At 39.2% G+C, this 17,216-nt stretch overlaps 1 protein-coding gene across 1 annotated transcript in view; it reads left to right on the top strand.

Annotated features, from left to right (window-relative positions):
* RMND5A (required for meiotic nuclear division 5 homolog A) overlaps positions 1–17,216 on the top strand; it is a 57,881-nt gene that overhangs the window by 19,842 nt on the left and 20,823 nt on the right. The window contains exons 2-4 of the mRNA XM_016948908.4: positions 876–1,018; positions 11,842–11,976; positions 13,404–13,504. Of these exons, the coding sequence (XP_016804397.1) occupies positions 876–1,018; positions 11,842–11,976; positions 13,404–13,504 (379 nt within the window). The remainder of the gene's footprint in view (positions 1–875; positions 1,019–11,841; positions 11,977–13,403; positions 13,505–17,216) is intronic.

The raw sequence follows: 17,216 nt of genomic DNA, 5'->3' as shown, positions 1-17,216 counted from the left end.
CCAGGCCGTGCACAGCAGGAGGCAAGCGGCGGTGAACGAGCATTGCCGCCTGAGCTCCACCCACTGTCAGATCAGCGGCAGCATTAGATTCTCATAGGGGCATGAACCCTTTTGTGAACTGCACATTCGAGGGATCTGGCTCACGTGCTCCTTATGAGAATCTAACTAACGCCTGATCTGAGGTGGAACAGTTTCATCCTGAAACCATTCCCCCCAGCCCTCGTCCGTGGAAGAAATGTCGTCCATGAAACTGGTCCCTAGTGCCAAAAAGGTTGGGGAACACTGAGTTAGGGAGTGATGGGAACACTCCCAAACTCCCGGGTTTCTATATGCCAGCCAAGAGGTGACTTTGTAAGCAGGACTTTCTAAGGGTAGTAGTCTATGACCTGCTGTGTTAACTCCTTTCTGCACATCGTGGTACCCAGGGAAGTTTGTTTTCTTCTACCTCTTTATATGGAATATGAAGCATTTGCACTAAATCATCTCTCTTGAGGAAATTTAGTAACAACCAGAACGTTTTGAGAATGACTTGAAGAGTGTAACTGGGTTTAATAAGTGAGTTTATTCACTTAGACATATTTTCTCAAAAATAATACTGCCTTGACAGTATTATTCACAGCCTGTGCTGGTTTTTGTAATGATAAAAATGATTCCTTTCACAGTAAAATTTTCTTATTTCCAAAAATAAAAAAATTATATCTTTCTGAGTATCCATTTGAAAAATCACATCTATGAATGTGACCATCAGCTTCAAAGCAGATACTGGTTTTTCTTCACTTTTCTTCCATCTTTCATGGTCCAAAAGGCCCATTAGAAACTTGCCATCTTTGGGTTTGCTTCAGTGAGTAACCAATCCTTCCTTTGTTTTTTTATAGGCCAAGATGCTGAATTATCAGGGACACTTTCACTTGTTTTGACACAGTGCTGTAAAAGAATAAAGGATACTGTTCAAAAATTGGCCTCAGACCACAAAGACATCCACAGCAGTGTTTCTCGGGTTGGAAAAGCCATTGATAAGGTATAGTATTGAAAGAAGTGTTTTGTATTTTTTAGCATCATTCTTTTTCTTCTGTCAGTGCTTTGATAATACTAGCTTTCACAAATTACTTTATGCTATTCCTGTCATGTTTGCTTTTGATGACTTTTACAGGTCTAGTTTTACTATGTTATTCTTCCTAAAGTTCCTTGTTGCTATTATTTAAAAAATAAAAGCAAAATTAAAACCCTCTGCTTTTATAGCTTTGTTGTTTATCCATTTGCATATATGACTAGAGCTCCTAGGGTCATGATAAATAAAGTTCCAAAGAAATTTTAACCCAGTATGTGGGAGTTTGTTTACCAGAAGTAACTTCTCCTAATTCCTGAATAATTCCCTAGCTGTGACTCTGTCTCTGTTATGGGATGATTAGAATAACAGCCTTGTATCAGTCTCCCCTGCATCATCCTAACTGTTTTCTTCCTATGGGCGTCCCAGCTACCTTTCAATTTTGCCTTCTGTGTGAATGAGTGAGTGGGTTGGTTGCTAGGCAGTGAGGCTGGTCACTTTTATTTGATGTTTTTTTTCTTGTGACATTTTTTGAGTAAGCCATCTTTGACCTGGTGGTTGACTTATAAGCAGTTACCATTTTTAGTACCAGCTGATTTTATTCATGGAGTTCATAGTCCTATTGGCGCCTAAGAGAAGTAGTTCAAGGTTACTGTGTGATACCTCTGACTACTTCAGACATTGGGGAGATTGTGACTGGTTGGGGCATTTCTCTTCACACATCGTAAATTTCTGGGAGGGTAGGAAGAACTTTCGAGGAGTGCCCTTTGTAGCAAAGGCATCTTCTAAACAGTCTTATGAGTTAACTTAGTCTGTACTCACAAGAGTGATAGTTGTAACAGAGGTAATAGAAGCTCATTGAATCTGGAGAGTGGTTCGTGTAACTCATGGGTAGACCCAACTGTTAGAAATTATCCTGTGAAAAGGCTAGGCTTGATGCTGCTTGAGTCAGAACTATATGCTTATAAGGCAATACTGTTCACTGGTAGGTGCGGTATGACAAGACTGTGAGTGGCATGGGCTCAGAGGACTTGTTTTGGTAGTTGTGGCTTACAGAAGTGTTAGTGGCCTTTCAGAGAGTTCTCACTACTCCCATAGTGGTGTGAGGGGTTTGACTTGGCCAGAGAGTTGGAGGGTGGTTTTGGCAGCAGCAGGGTTCCAGCCACGTTGTTATGTCAGTGATGGCAGTCACCAGCAAAGTCTGGGAAGGCAGACTTTGGGGAGATTGTGACTGGGGAGATTGTGGGGAGGTTGAGACTTTGGGGAGATTGTGAAATGGCTTTGAGGTTGTGAAGCCTGTTTGGTAACTCCAAGAGAGTGAACACAGTTTTAGAAGTGGGTTTGGCATCAACCCTCTCTGGTACTATGATATTTGAAGTCTTCAGTTGGTTCCTGGAGTGGTTGTTGGTGTGTATGAGCTTAAGAACTGTGGGAGTGGTGGTGGGACACTTTATTTTCTTCCAGCAGCTGTATCCTTCTAGAATGTGATGGGGCACTTTAGAGATGGTCTTCATTTGTGGGTGAAGAACCCTCAGTTCCTCTAGAGGTACAGTAACTACTGGTGGTGTCTAAGAAGATTCACATTTTGATGTTGACAGTGACCAAGGCATCCTGGTGATTCTAAATGGCTCAAAGTTCAGACAGAACCCCAGGAAGTTCTTGGGGACATCTGCGTGACCACCAGGCTGCCTGCAGTTATAACAGAAGGTCAGCATTTGGACAGTAGAACCAAAGGTGGTATGACAGTGAGAAGAGCTAAAGCTTCCAAGGCAGCCAATCAGAGATTCTTGGAATAAGGGGGGATGGGCTCAGCAACTATAATTCTAGTGTGTGGGCTACTGACCAGGATCCGGAGCAGTTGGGCAAATAATTCACCAATTATGCTTTCTGCAGCTGGTAGGGTGACCATATATGCCATGTATGTCCCTGTTTCCTAGTTTATGTTTGTTGTCCTGTCATGATGATCAGAACCTTCTTTTGCTCTTGTCCTGCTTGCTACTGGTGCCTGGCTGAGCATCTCTTACTCCAGACCTAGCAGGTCTTTATAGATATTCATAAGGGTTGTCAGATATTTTGACTAATCTTTAAGGCAAAACATTATCTGGATGTACTTGGTGCCAAAATTGGAAGTATCTTTTTGGAAGTGGATATCAAGGGAACACATTTATAATGAATAATCTACATTCTGGCTTATTTGGGCAGGGGGATGTGTTCATGGTAAAGGTTCCTAATCACATATTTTAATTTACTCATTGCTTTTTTGAGGACTTTTTTTTTTTTCATGCCCTTGGAAGTTATAAGGACTTTTTCAAGTAATTCTTATACAGTTTCTTTCAAAAAAATTGGGGTGTTTTTGGTTTTTGTTTCTGTTTTTGTTTTGAGAAGGACTCTCACTCTTTTGCCCAAGCTGGAGTGCAGTGGCACCATCTCAGCTCACTGCAAACTCTGCCTCCCAGGTTCAAGCGATTCTCCTGCCTCAGCCTCCTGAGTAGTGCCCAGCCCAAAAAATTGTTTCATGTTCCTGTGAAAGTAGTTTTGGTTCTAGGTGACCTGGATTCTGGATTCTTCTCATTCGTCATATGAAACTATATTATTTAGTCTGCTGGGCGTGGTGGCTCACACTTGTAATCCCAGCACTTTGGGAGGCTGAGGCAGGCGGATCACCTGAGGTCAGGAGTTCGAGACTAGCTTGGCCAACATGGCAAACTCCCATCTCTACTAAAAATACAAAAAAAAATTAGGCACATTCCTCTAATCCCAGTTACTTGGGAGGCTGAGGGAGGAGAATCGCTTGAACCTGGGAGGCGGAGGTTGCAGTGAGTCGAGATTGCACCACTGCACTTCAGTCTGGGCAACAGAGCGAGACTCCATCTCAAAAAAAAAAAAAAATACGTACATACATGCTATATTATTTAGCTGACACTGAATAGTGTTTGTGGTACTGTAGTCTGCCACCACAGAGGAAAGCCTGGATCTTTTAGCTCAGTTCCCTAATATCTTTCAGTACACACTCTCTCCCCGTATTTTTGGCATCTACTTGGCCTCAGCTGAAGAGGAAGCTGTTTCCTCAATAGAAGTACCTAGACGTTGTGAATGGGCTTCTCACATACATCAGGAATTCCGTGTAGGCTGTTTCACATAAGACTCCATTGACTTGTTAAGTCCTCCAGGAGCTCTTTTAATTTGAACCCGGTAGTTGTGTAAGCTCTGGGCAGCCTGTTGTAAAGGCTGGGTGGACCTGATTGGTGGTGACCAAACAGGATAAAGCTGAATCCAGTGTGGCATAAGGCTTTTAAAGGACCACGCCAAACAGACCTGAGTAATAAACTGGAATGTCCATCAGCCTGTGAGTACCACTTTATGGACACATGCTCCCACCCTCACAGGATGAGGACAAAGAAGCCAGTGGCTCTTGTATGAGCCGGCTGGTTTTGAGTGAGAAACATTAGTAAATTTTAGTCATGCTCAGTGGTATTTTTCCTTTTATATTTTAATACTTATGTTTTAAAGTTCCCTACCTATCATGTCTCTGAAAATATAAGCAGAATAGAAGTTTCTGGTGGTGGTAGCCAAGATATTGTTTGGCTTTTAATTATTATGAACAGAGTCTCGCTCTGTTGCCTAGGCTGGAGTGCAGTGACACCATCACAGCTCACTACAGCCTTGACCTCCCTGGGCTCAAGTGGTCCTCCCACCTCAGCATCCAAGTCCCAGACAAGTAGCTGGGCCTACATGCGCTTGCTACCATGCCCAGTTAATTTTTTTCATTTTTGCGTAGAGATGTGGTCTTGCAGTGTTGCCCAGGATAGTCTTGAACTCCTGGCCTCCCATTGTTGGGATTATTGGTGTGAGCCACTGTGCCTGGCCCATTATTTATTTAAAATAAATAATATTTGTTCTGTGACAATTTTTTTTTTTTTTAGTAAAAATAATGTATTTGGGCTGTTCTTGATTTCCTCTCCCATTTTTAGATAATCTAGAATTCAGTCCAGTTTAGGGTATTTTATTCAGTCAATTGACTTTTAAAGTTTACTTCCTAAGAAAAGTCAATAAAAATGATTATTGCTTTAGACTTCTAGGTATGTGTGCATATGTGTTAAATAGTACTAAAGATTTTGATATCTCAAATCTGATGTGGTATAATTAAAAGCTGACCACATACTACATGTCCTTTATAAGATTGCTGTTTTGTATATGTAAAATAACTGGAAAAATTCTGAGGCTACATGAAAGAAGTTTGCATGGAATAGACACTGCTTATTATAAAGTAAAGGTAGTTGCTATCTTAAATTTGACTTGGAAGAATGGGTAAGATTTAGAGCAGCAGAACAGTGAGATGAGATTTTTCCTTGAGGCTCGGAAAGGGCAAAACAGCAACTGAGAATATGCCTGACTCATGTTTAAGATACTTCAAGATTGACTTGATTAGAGTGACTGCTCCTGTTGGGAATAGGGAAAGGTAAATGATGGAAGGCCTGAGAGTGTGGATTTGATCAGATGATGAAAGCAGTTGAGGATTTACTTGACCTCATTAAGTAGGATGAAAACAGACTAAATAGTAGTCATAGGTAGGAGGATAATAGCTATCACATATTGAGTGTTGACCATGTTCCAGATAGTGAGCTAAGTGCTTTACATACATTTATATCTATCCCATGATGCAGGGACATTATTCCCATTTTAGATATGAGAAGACTGAGACTCAATACCCAGGTATATAATTTGGAAGTAGTGGATCAAGGTTTGGAAAAAGCTTTTACTCAAGAATCTGTTCTTAAACACTGTGCTGTACTAGGAAATCACTGAGGCCATTGCAGAGCTGGTAATGTTGAAGGGGAACAATAATAGTTAAAAAAAATTGTAAACCTCATTATCTAAACAGATCTTTTGCCACTGGGTGGAGTATCTACATTGGTGAGGCAAAATGCTGACTGTATTAAGGAGTGAATGGAGTAATGGTATAAAAAAATGACATATAGAATATTTTAAGATAGTTCTGGGTGAGCAGTCCAGAACTGCCTTTTATATTGGTGTGTGATAAACAAGGTCTGTGTGTTGGGTAGAGAGGGACAAAAGGACTTAATATCCATTAAACTGTGCTAGCTAATCCAGTCTGCAATTGCATTTAAGTGCTTTTAAATTAATGAATATTAATATCTCTGCATGCTTTTGTGTATTTGTTTTTGTTTATATTTTCTAATAAGGATTCTTTTAAATACAGAAGCAGAAGGTTTGGTGGCAACCTGGCCCTCAGATTCAGGTTTGGTTAGGTTTGGCCTGGCTCTCACATTCAGCTACTGTGTATTAAAGGTTTACTGATGGATGGATACTCATAGAGGTTTTCATGTACATTATTTACCTTAATCTTCACCAAACACTTGTAAAGTCGAGATTATTGTCTCTAGATACAGATGTGAAAACTTAGAATTGTAAGTAACCTGCCTGAAGTCACAGAGTTGGGATTAAAACCCAGATTTTAAGACTTGGAGGAACCTTTCTCAACTGGAGTTCCTTGAGAGAATTCATCTCTAGTGCCCTGAGGGCACCCACTCTACATATGAATTTCTCCCCTTTCCATAGAATGGTAAGAGATACATATCATCCTTGGAAGAATTAATAAAATAGCCACAGAAAGGCAGATAACTAATAGTGGAGGGATAGGGATGCAAATGTGACAGAAAGGCCTGGCAGAGTGGTTTGGCATGTTACTCCCTCACTTTTTTAAATAAAGCAATAACATAACAGTGTGAATCTACCTTTCTCTTAATGTTGATAACCAAAGAAGAGGTATAAATACCGTAAGGAGAATATGGAATGTCTACATCAAAAAATGCATCTACAAAATGCTGATTATGACACACTACCAAGTTTATTTTCCAGCCCTTGGTTTGTAAAGCACTGCTATCTGGTATATGCCTAAATATGGATTATTTCGTCGTAGGACAGGTGCCTCATTATCAGCTTTACTAGGTATTGTAACATTTTCCCCTGAAGGGTTTATACCAATTTACAGCCCTACCAAACACCTATAACACTTCCTGCTTCCTCATTTCTCACCTATACCTGGTATTATCAGACTTTAAATGTTTAAAGATTAATCAGATGGGTGTGAAGTAGTATCTAGTTGTACTAATTTTGCCTTTCTTTGACCGTCTTGAAGGTGGGGCATCTTCTCATGTTTAACATTAGGAATTTCCCATTTGTGCATTTCATGTTCTGTCCATTTTTTCTGTTAAGTTATCTTTCTTATTGAGAGGTGTGTGTTTGTTTCAAACTCTTCTGAATACTAATCTTGTGTGGTTTGTATGCGAAGTAGCTATCGTCTGTTAGTCTGAGGAGAACCAGAATCCAGGTCTTCTTACTCTTTTAAGTATCCTTTGCTGTCTGCCTCTCACTGCTAAACCAGATTAACTGGATGCTTAAAAGGGAAATTAATTCCTGGTAGGTGCAACAATAGCACATTTTGTTGGTTCATACACTAATTTTTCTTCAAAGTAGGTGGAGAAGTTTCAAAATACATGTTAATACTATTAGGGAATTGGTACTTAGGAATTAAATACTGAGTTTTATATATATTGTGACCACTGTATGCTCAGTCATTATAATTTTATAAAATATATTTGAGAAACGGATGGGTTTTTGATGGTAAACAGTGAAAGCCATTTCCGACTGATTTGTGTGTTCATGATACGGCATGATACGGCCTGTTTAGATCGCACACTTTCATAATGATGTTGTATCAAAGTTATTTACTCCTCTTCTGCCTCAGCTTCTAGATTTAGTGTGTCCTGGATTTCTCCTTCCAAGTCAGAACATCCTCTCCGGATGGACACACCCTTGGATGTGTGCTTTTTTGCTTTTGGTTCTTGTTTGGATCCTTTCTTCCCAATTAAGAACAGGATGCCAAAGCTTTTCTTTGCTTAAAAAATATGAAAAGAAAAAGTATAGTAAGACAGAAGATGTTAATTATAGATGGTATTTCTCTTCATTAGCCACCTCTTGGCTGGTTTGCAGTGCTGTGGATTTTCTGGACAGCCATGCAAATGAGCTTGGTTACCTAGCAACAGAAGCTGGAACTAATGCTAGCTCTGATGCAACAGTGAGTAAGAACCTGCAGTTATAACAAAAGGAGTTTGACAGTGTATTGCATTTCCTCAACCTCTATATATTTTATAATCTCTTAGCTTTAATTTTTAATGCATGTGACCAGAAAATAAGCTATGGAAGTTTACTTATCTACCTCAGTAGTTTATACTGGAAAATCAGAATGGTAGAAGGGAGCTCAGAAGTGTCCAGAAAACAATCGAATGCATTGCTCATTCATGCTTCTTTTCCAAGAGCAGCAAATAAGTTACGAGCTTGAATGTAGTTAGATTTTGAGTGTAAGGGTGTTTGACTTTTCTTACCTATGTAGTAGTGACCATAGTAAGCCTTAAGAAAATAGAGATACACATAGGGCATTGTTGTAAAACTTTGTAGCAAACCCAAAGAAAATTGTTTAAATATTAGACTCTTTTTGTAATTTTCTAGTTGATGAATATTTACTTTTAATATGTATATTAAAGAAAGAATTCAAGGGATTATTTTGTTTGATCTGAGCAAGTACTGTCAGATGGAAGCTTATTAAAATTCTGACCTAATATATGTATTACCAGATAAAATTGTTTCAACATGATCTGTGCTTTGAGCTGACCAGCGTGTCTTCCAGCGTTGTTTTATTTTTCCCTAAGGAATAGGTACTAATAAATTTGTTGTTTGGGGGAAAATCATTAAATGAATAAGTAGAAACCTGAAGGTTGTGTTTGGATTTAATGCAGTTGATAAGTTAGTGAGAGAACTTTCTTAATTCATCTCTCTATTCTTTGCTTATAGTGTGCATTTAGACATTTAGAGAGTTATGGGCAGGTTCCTGAGTTTGTAATAAACTCATCTTCAGATCTTTAGAAACCCATCCCTTTATGCATTTGAATGGCCCTTTGGGAAGTGGAATTTGGGAGAGAATAGCATTGATCAGCCTCTGAGCTCTACTCCAGAAGAGACAGACTGCAGTACCATCTCCGGTGTTGTAGTTGTCATAGACAGCATAAAGATAAAATAATTTACTTAAAAATACTGATGAACTGTTATAAAATTAGCTCTCAACAGGCAGAATCTGATAAATAGAAATTAAACATGATAATCTTATACAAGCAGTTGTGGTTCTTCAGTGCTAGTTAACAGTTTTTTCATTATATGCATGGATGCTCTTGCTTTAGCATCTAGGTACTTTGCATTCTTTCTTTTTCTTTCTTTTTTTTTTTGAGATGGAGTCTTGCTCTGTCTCTCAGGCTGGAGTGCAATGGCGTGATCTCGGCTCACTGCAACCTCCGCCTCCCTGGGTTCAAGCGATTCTCCTTCCTCAGCCTCCCAAGTAGATGGGATCACAGGCACCCACCACCACGCCCAGCTAATTTTGTATTTTTAGTAGAGACGAGGTTTCACCATGTTGGCCAGGTTAGTCTTGAACTCCTGACTTCAGGTGATCCTCCCACCTCGGCCTCCCAAAGTGCTGGGATTACAGGAATGAGCCATCATGCCCACCCCGTTATTTCTATTCTTTAGGTTAAATACTTGGCTAAGAAAAATGTCTGTGAAAAGAAAATGAATAAAAATTAAGACTGACAATACTCTTGGTTTTTTGTGTTTGTTTTGTCTTGAGTGATTCCAAACCTTAATGTATGTATTAATCAGTTTTAGGCTACTGTTTTCACATCTAGAGATAGGGTAGATAGCTCTTTATAGGGAGAAAAATGTGCTTAATTTTGGAGAAAAGCACTCCTGCATTGTGATTGTAAATAGTGGGTTGTTTGCAGTTGCTGTTGCTGGTTACTTACTGCCTGTTCTTGTACATCACGTAAAATAATCCCATATTGGTTGGACTGTATATTTAAGCAGTGGTTGACTAGGATTGCAATTTTAGTGAAATCTAAATGGCCTTGTCTAGTTAAGTTTATATATTTTTAAAAAGAAATGCAAAATATTTATTAGGGAGCAATGCCTATGAAAGATAAAGGGTGCTGAAGTGGAATTAGGCTGGGAAAGCTTTCACACTGTGATGTACGTTTGCTCTTCTTTCACTCTTGATGTTTCATGTTCTTTCTGGTGTCATTTTCTTCTGTCTGAAGACTTTAGCAATGCTTTTAGAGCAAGTCTGATGGCAGTAAATTCAGTTTCCCTCCGTCTGAGAATGTCTTTATTTCATCTTCATTCCTGAAGGATATTTTCACTGGATATAGAATTCTAGGATGACAGTTATTTTCTTTCAGTACTTGACAAATGTCATGCCACTTCTTTCTGGCCTCCATAGTTTCTGTTGAGAAATCTGTAGTCATTTGAATCCTGGTTCCCCTGTAAGTAACATGTCACTTTTCTCTGGCTGCCTGCAAGATTTTTTGCTTTATCTTTAGTTTTAACAGTTTGAATGTGAGATGTTTGGGTCAGATTTCTTTGAATTTGTCCATGTTGGAGTTCACTGACCTTCTAGAATCTGAGATTTATGTCTTTTGCTAAACTTGGGAAATACTCTTCAACTATTTTTTTCTGTACCATACTGTTTCTCTTCTCCTAGTATTCCGATGACACACACGTTAGATCTTTTGTAATTTTCCCACAGGTCCCTGAGGCTCTGTTTTTTTTTTTTTTTTTTTTTAACTGGTGTTCAGATTGGATGAATTCTGTTGATTTTCACTGACTTTTTGCACTGCCACTTTCCTTCTGCTGTTGAAAAATTCATCCAATGAATTTTTTATTTTGGTTACTGTATCAGCTTTTTCCTTGCTAAGTCTCTCCCTTTGTTTCAAGATTGTTTGTATTTTTATAATAACTGCTCTAAAGTTTTGGATGGTTCCAGCATCTCTGTCATGTTGGCATTGGTGTCTGTTGATCATGTTTTTCCATGTGAGTTGAGATTTTCTTGGTTGTTTGTATGCCAAGTAATTTTGCAGTATCTTGAACATTTTGAATATGTATTATAGTACTCTGGGTCTTGTTTAAGTTCTGTGGAGAATGTTGGTATTTTTGTTTTAGCAGGCAATCAACCTTGTTGGATTCAGGCCACAAGTTCTAACCAGTCTTTTCTGGGTTGTAGTTTCAGTGTTAGTTTTGTTTCTAAAGCCATTACAGTTATTTAGATTTGTCCTGTGTGTGTACCACCTGGTAGCCAATATGGGACCTAGGAATTAGGTCTATTCCCTAGTTCAGTTTTCAAAATCTGTAGTATGCTCTTTAGAGTCAGGGCCATGCATGTATAGCTCAAAGGCAAACCCAGAGGTGTAGATAAACCACTCTCTTAACTACTTGGCCATGCCCCCACAACCACTTTCAGCCTCAATACTGCAGTTGTTGGGATGTGCCATGGATTATTATGTTGATAGGCATATGTGTTTTCTCCTTTTTTCCCCTCCCATTATAGACAGTGCTGCAGTGGGCATGCTTTTACAGGTCATCATTGCATTCCTCTAAAAAATATTGCTGCATATAATGCCTAGAAATCAGTTCATTCGCTTGATTTTATTTTATTCATGGATACCATTATTAAATCTACTTTAAAAAAACATTATCTAAAAATATACCTATTTACTCTTCTAGCATGACAAGTTTTAGAAAGGAGCAGTGGAAAAATTCCTTCCTATGGGACGCTGTAAATTGCAGTTGGGTACTTATTGGGGTATCTCAGACTGAAACAAAGACCATTTTTTTCCTGTTAAGTGGGGTGAAAATAATCTATTTATGATTCCCTTTCTCTTTCTTTTCCCCAGAATTTTGATTCTGACATCAGCAGTGTGGGAATAGATGGCTGCTGGCAGGCAGACAGCCAAAGGCTTCTCAATGAGGTGATGGTGGAGCACTTCTTTCGACAAGGAATGCTGGATGTGGCTGAGGAGCTCTGTCAGGTAACAGTGTGCCAACTGGGAGGATATGAAAAAGAAACAAGGGAACTCCTTGGAGTTTACAGTATTTGCAGGGTGGGGTTTTGAGTCTTCCTCTAGCTATAGATAGATTTTTAATATTTAAATTATCAGAGATGACCTCATTTTACTAGGAGTATTTTGGGGAATATTTTAAGTGGCAAAAATTATAGTTCTAGAACTTGTTATCGAGATCATTTTTTTCTTGTTCCTGTCCCAGAAGGTTAGTCCCAGTTCATGAATCAAAGGGCGCAAAAGCGATATTCTTTCTTCATTTCCATTTTTGATATAGAAGGTTAGTATAGCAGACAAGAGGAAAGGGACGAAAACATTGATGTTTGTTCTTCTGTTCTAGCCCAGCTTAAACGATTTTATCAAATGAATTTCCAACTAAAATTTTTTACTTCGCATTAGCAGCATTTGTCTTTTATTTCTATCACACATGAGTTAGAACTCTACAACAGTTTACCAATACCATGTAGTCATAATAGTAGCAGCTGCCATATATTGAGTGCTTACCTTAAGCCAAGCCCTGCCTTTATTCCTTGCTGCAATCCCATGAAGTAAAAATTATTGTTTCCATTCTACAGATGAAAAATCTAAGGTCTGGAGAAGTAAGTTGCCCGAGGCCTTAACAGGTTCTTTGTGAAAGAACTGGGATTCAGTCCCTGATTCGTATGTCTTCACACTTCGTTCTAAGCCACCATGTGCTGTTGCATTTTTGTTTAGAAACATGAAGGACCGAAAGAATTAGTTTAAAATCAGTCTGTAAACCAAACCTCTAATCTAAGTCTTTTCTATTTTAAACAATTCAGATAAATGATAACTCGGTTTTTCTCTGTACCTTACAGGGATTTTGTGTATGTGTCCATGTAATTTCCTGCAGTAAACTGTCATTGAGGATTGTTTGCTTTTAAGTAACAAAAGACCCACAATTACAGTGGCTTAAGCAAAAGTGAAATTTTTTTCTTGCACAGAAATCGGTAGTAAGACGTCCACAGCATGTTTGGTAGCTCTGCATTGTGAAACTCTTAGGGACTTAGCACCTTGTACCTCTGTTATTCCCAGGGTGTCTCCTGTTTTCAGAGTCCAGGATAGCAGCCAAAGCTCCAGCCATACCTTTGTATCCCAGAAAGGGGCAGAGTGCATATTTATGTTTCATTGGTCAGAACTTAACGTCTTACAAAGCCATACCCAGCTTTATTCCATTTGCTTATGTACCCTGCTGAAATTTGGGGATTCTACTATGGAAAAGAGGGGAAGAATGTACTAGGGGGCAGTCATCAGTCTCTACTATAGGGAATTATCATTAATGGCTTGCCCCATATTTTACAATCTAGAATATACTTTTACCACTAGCTCCTTACCCTGATGACTGCTAACAAAAGTTCTTTCTTTCTTTCTTTTTCCAGGAATCTGGTCTTTCTGTAGACCCAAGTCAGAAGGAACCATTTGTGGAGTTAAATAGAATATTAGAGGCATTAAAGGTCAGAGTTCTGAGACCTGCTCTGGAGTGAGTATTGAGTTTGCTTTCTTTTGAGTACTTTGAGAACTCTCTGTAAGAAAACTCAATCAGAAAACACATTAGAGATTTTTAGATATATTTCTCTTACCTGTGGTAGACTTCAGAGAAATCAAAGGAGAATTATTTTATTTATTTTGGCTAAGTGAAATATGGGGGGTGTGCAATATGAGAAAATGGTTGGAGCTTATTTCACTTATCAGTTGGTCTGAATTCCCATGAGAGAAAAGGGTTTTCTGTTTCCAGGCTACACCACCACTTTGTGTGGGCTGACATTACAACAAGCACTATTGTTCAGCCAGTGCAAGTTTGATATTTAAGCTTCCTTCATGTGCTGGGTTTTGCTGGGTTTTCTGCTAGCATTCTAAGAAATTATTGGTTATTGGAACTAGGTGGTGTGGATGAAGAGAACAAATATTTTTATAAAGCTACTCTATTCTTAATTACTGTGGATTTTGGTAATTGACCATGAACCTCTCATTGATAAGAATTGTCTGAAATTACTCAGTAAGCTATAATAAATATTATTCTAGAGCAGGGTCAGCAAGCTTTTCCATAAAGGACCAAGTAGGAAATATTTTAGGCTTTTCAGTTCACATAAGGTCTCTGTCGCATATTCTCCATTTTATTTTACAACCCTTTAAAAATCCATTCTTGGCCATCTGCTATACAAAACAGGCAGCAAGCTGTATGTGGCCTGTGCCATAGTTTGCTGGCCCCAGTCCTAAAATTTTTTACTGTGAGGATTACCAGGTTATTTGTAATAAATAGCTCGTAAAATAAAGGGAAGAAACTGGATTATAGAAGCAGTGATTTGTTGTGAGCTTATAGCTTTGGAATCCTGGTATTTTAAAACCAGAAAAATTAACCATCAGTGTTACAGGGTTAGTTGGGAAGTTGACTTTTATAAAATGTACACTTTTTCCCTTAAAATTTAGTTCCACTAACCCATTTAATTCTTCATAGCTTAGTTTTTTCTTTCTGATCATTTCTCAGTTCTTTTTCCTTTTTGAGACAGGGTCTCACTGTCACCCAGGCTAGAGTGCAGTGGCATAATCATGGCTCACTACAGCCCCAACCCCCCAACCTCCCGCCTTAGCCTCCCGCGTAGTTGGGACTACAGGACTGTGCCGTTATGCCCAGCTAATTAAAAAAAATTTTTTTTTGTAGAGACAGGATCTCACTATGTTACCCAGGCTGGTTTCGAACTCCTGAGCTCAAGTGATTCTCCCACCTCGGCTTCCCAAAGTGCTGGAATTACAGACTTGAGCCTCTGTACTTGGCCATTTCTCAGTTCTCAGAAAATTTTGTGTAGTTCTAAAACCAGCCCAGATGACTAGATAGAAATTCCTGTATAAATTTATATAAAATTCTTGTATAAATTATAATAGATCTCACTTAAGAACTGTACCTCTGTGTAAGATGCATATTACCTTTGTAGAATTTGTTTAAGCAAATTTCAGATTGTGACACATTTGGGAGATAAATTCAACCAAATACCTCTAACACCTCTTAAACAAAATATGGCAACAACTACTTTTTTTTTTTTTTTTCCCCCAAAGAGACAGAGTCTTGCTCTGTGGCCCAGGCTGGAGTGCAGTGGGATGATCATAGCTCACTGCACCCTCTCAAACTCCTGGGCTTAAGTAATCTTCCTGCCCCGGCCTCCTGAGTAGCTAAGACTACAGGTGCACACCACCACACCTGGCTAATTTTTAAATATTTTATAGAGACAGGATTTCTCTGTGTCGCTCAGGCTGGTCTCAAACTTCTGGCCTCAAGTGATCCTCCTGGAGCGTCAGCTGCCCGAAGTACTGGGATTATAGGCATGGGCAATGTGCCCGAGAAAGCCTACATACATATATGAACATGTAATGGGTTTCCCAGTTGTTTTATAGTGATTAGCAAATAATATTTGGGTTGTTATTCAAGGTAATATTCACTTATCTATGCGTTTCTTAGGTTTTTTCATTAAACTTTGTTCATATGTGCTAGTCATGTACGTACTATGACTATATCTGTAGTCACTGGCACATAGTATTTGCTACCTTAGCCTTCAGAGTACTCCAGACTTTTCTCCTAAGAGCCTTTTTAACTTTGTGCGTATATAAGATATGTTTCTTATTGATAAGTATGTTATGTATATTGATTATTTCTGTAAATTTTGTCTATTATTTGTTGCCTTAAAACAATTCCTCTCAGGCAGAGAGAGGACTTGTTCCATAAGTAAAAATTTTCTCATTTCATGTTTCTGGGAGTAGTGTTTAATATCAGCATGAGGGAATGTAGTGGTAATCATAGTTAACTCTGCTTGAGTGGTTATTGTATGCCTAGCATCGTTCTAAGCATTTTACATGTCTTAACCTATTCAACCCTCATATTAACCTATGAGGTAAGTCATCTTACCCAGAAGCAATTAGGGCCTAGAAGATCCTCTGTGAAAAAAAGTCAAAAGATTATGAGAAATGCTTTACATAGTAGTCCCCCAGTATTCTCATTTGAGGTTCATTTTAACTTATTAAATGTATCATCAAGCCAGGTGCAGTGGCTCACACCTGTAAGCCCAGCACTTTGGGAAGCTGAGGTGGGCAGATCGCTTGAGCCCAGGAGTTCGAGACCAGCCTGGGCAACATAGCAAAACCCTATCTCTACAAAAAAATAGAAAAATTAGCTGGGCATGGTGGTGTACGCCTGTAGTCTGAACTACTCAGGAGGCTGAAATGGGAGGATCACTTGAGCCCAGGAGGCGGAGTCTGCAGTGAACCAAGACCACACCACCACTCCAGAGCTGAATCCTGTCTCAAAAAAATAAGAAAATAAATAGAAGTAAAAACGTACCATCAGTAATCCTACGGTAAAGAAACTCATTTAACTTGGTATATAGCCCAGTGTTTTCTCTGTGTATTTGACCAATCTTGTTTTCCCTCCAGATAACACATTTAAAACCCATAAAATTGGAGTTATACAAAACATAAGATTTAATAGAAATTGTCATTACAACAACTCAGATTTTTCCAATTCTTGCCTATTGTGGGTGCAGAGCAGATACTGACTAAGCATCTTTCATGAGCTAGGTACAGAAAATTCCCTTTACTCAACTTACAGCAAAAGTTGAATGATATGGGACACCAATTTGGGGAATTCTAGTTAAGGTACAAGGCGGGAGATATCTGCCAGTTATGCAGCATCCCATTTGTTCCTGCTGGGAAGGATATCATGGAGCTCACAAGGGAAAAGAGGAAGGAGAGGATGCAGCAATTCCTCCAGACTGCCTACGCGGTGAGAAGGCAGAAGCCAGCCAAAAATTTGAGGTGGCTAGGCCGGGCACGGTAGCTCATGCCTGTAATCCCAACACTTTGGGAGGCCGAGGCGGGCGAATCATCTGAGGTCAGGAGTTCAAGACGAGTCTGACCAACATGGGGAAACCCCATCTCTAGTAAAAATACAAAATTAGCCAGGTATGGTGGCGCATGCCTGTAATCCCAGCTACTCAGGAAGGCTGAGGCAGGAGAATCGCTTGAACCCGGGAGGTGGAGGTTGCGGTGAGCCAAGATCGCGCCACTGCACTCCAGCCTGGGCAACAAGAGTGAAACTCAGTCTCAAAAAAAAAAAAAAAAAAAAGTGGAGGTGGCTAAAGGCCATTGAGGGCCTAGGAGAATGGTGATATTGTGGAGAGAAGTGGCAGAACAACATCTGATTACAT

The sequence above is a fragment of the Pan troglodytes genome, chromosome 12, assembly GCF_028858775.2.
Source record: "Pan troglodytes isolate AG18354 chromosome 12, NHGRI_mPanTro3-v2.0_pri, whole genome shotgun sequence".
Lineage (NCBI taxonomy): Eukaryota > Metazoa > Chordata > Mammalia > Primates > Hominidae > Pan > Pan troglodytes.
Note: the sequence above shows the minus strand (reverse complement) of the source record. Positions and strands in the feature narration are given on the sequence as shown.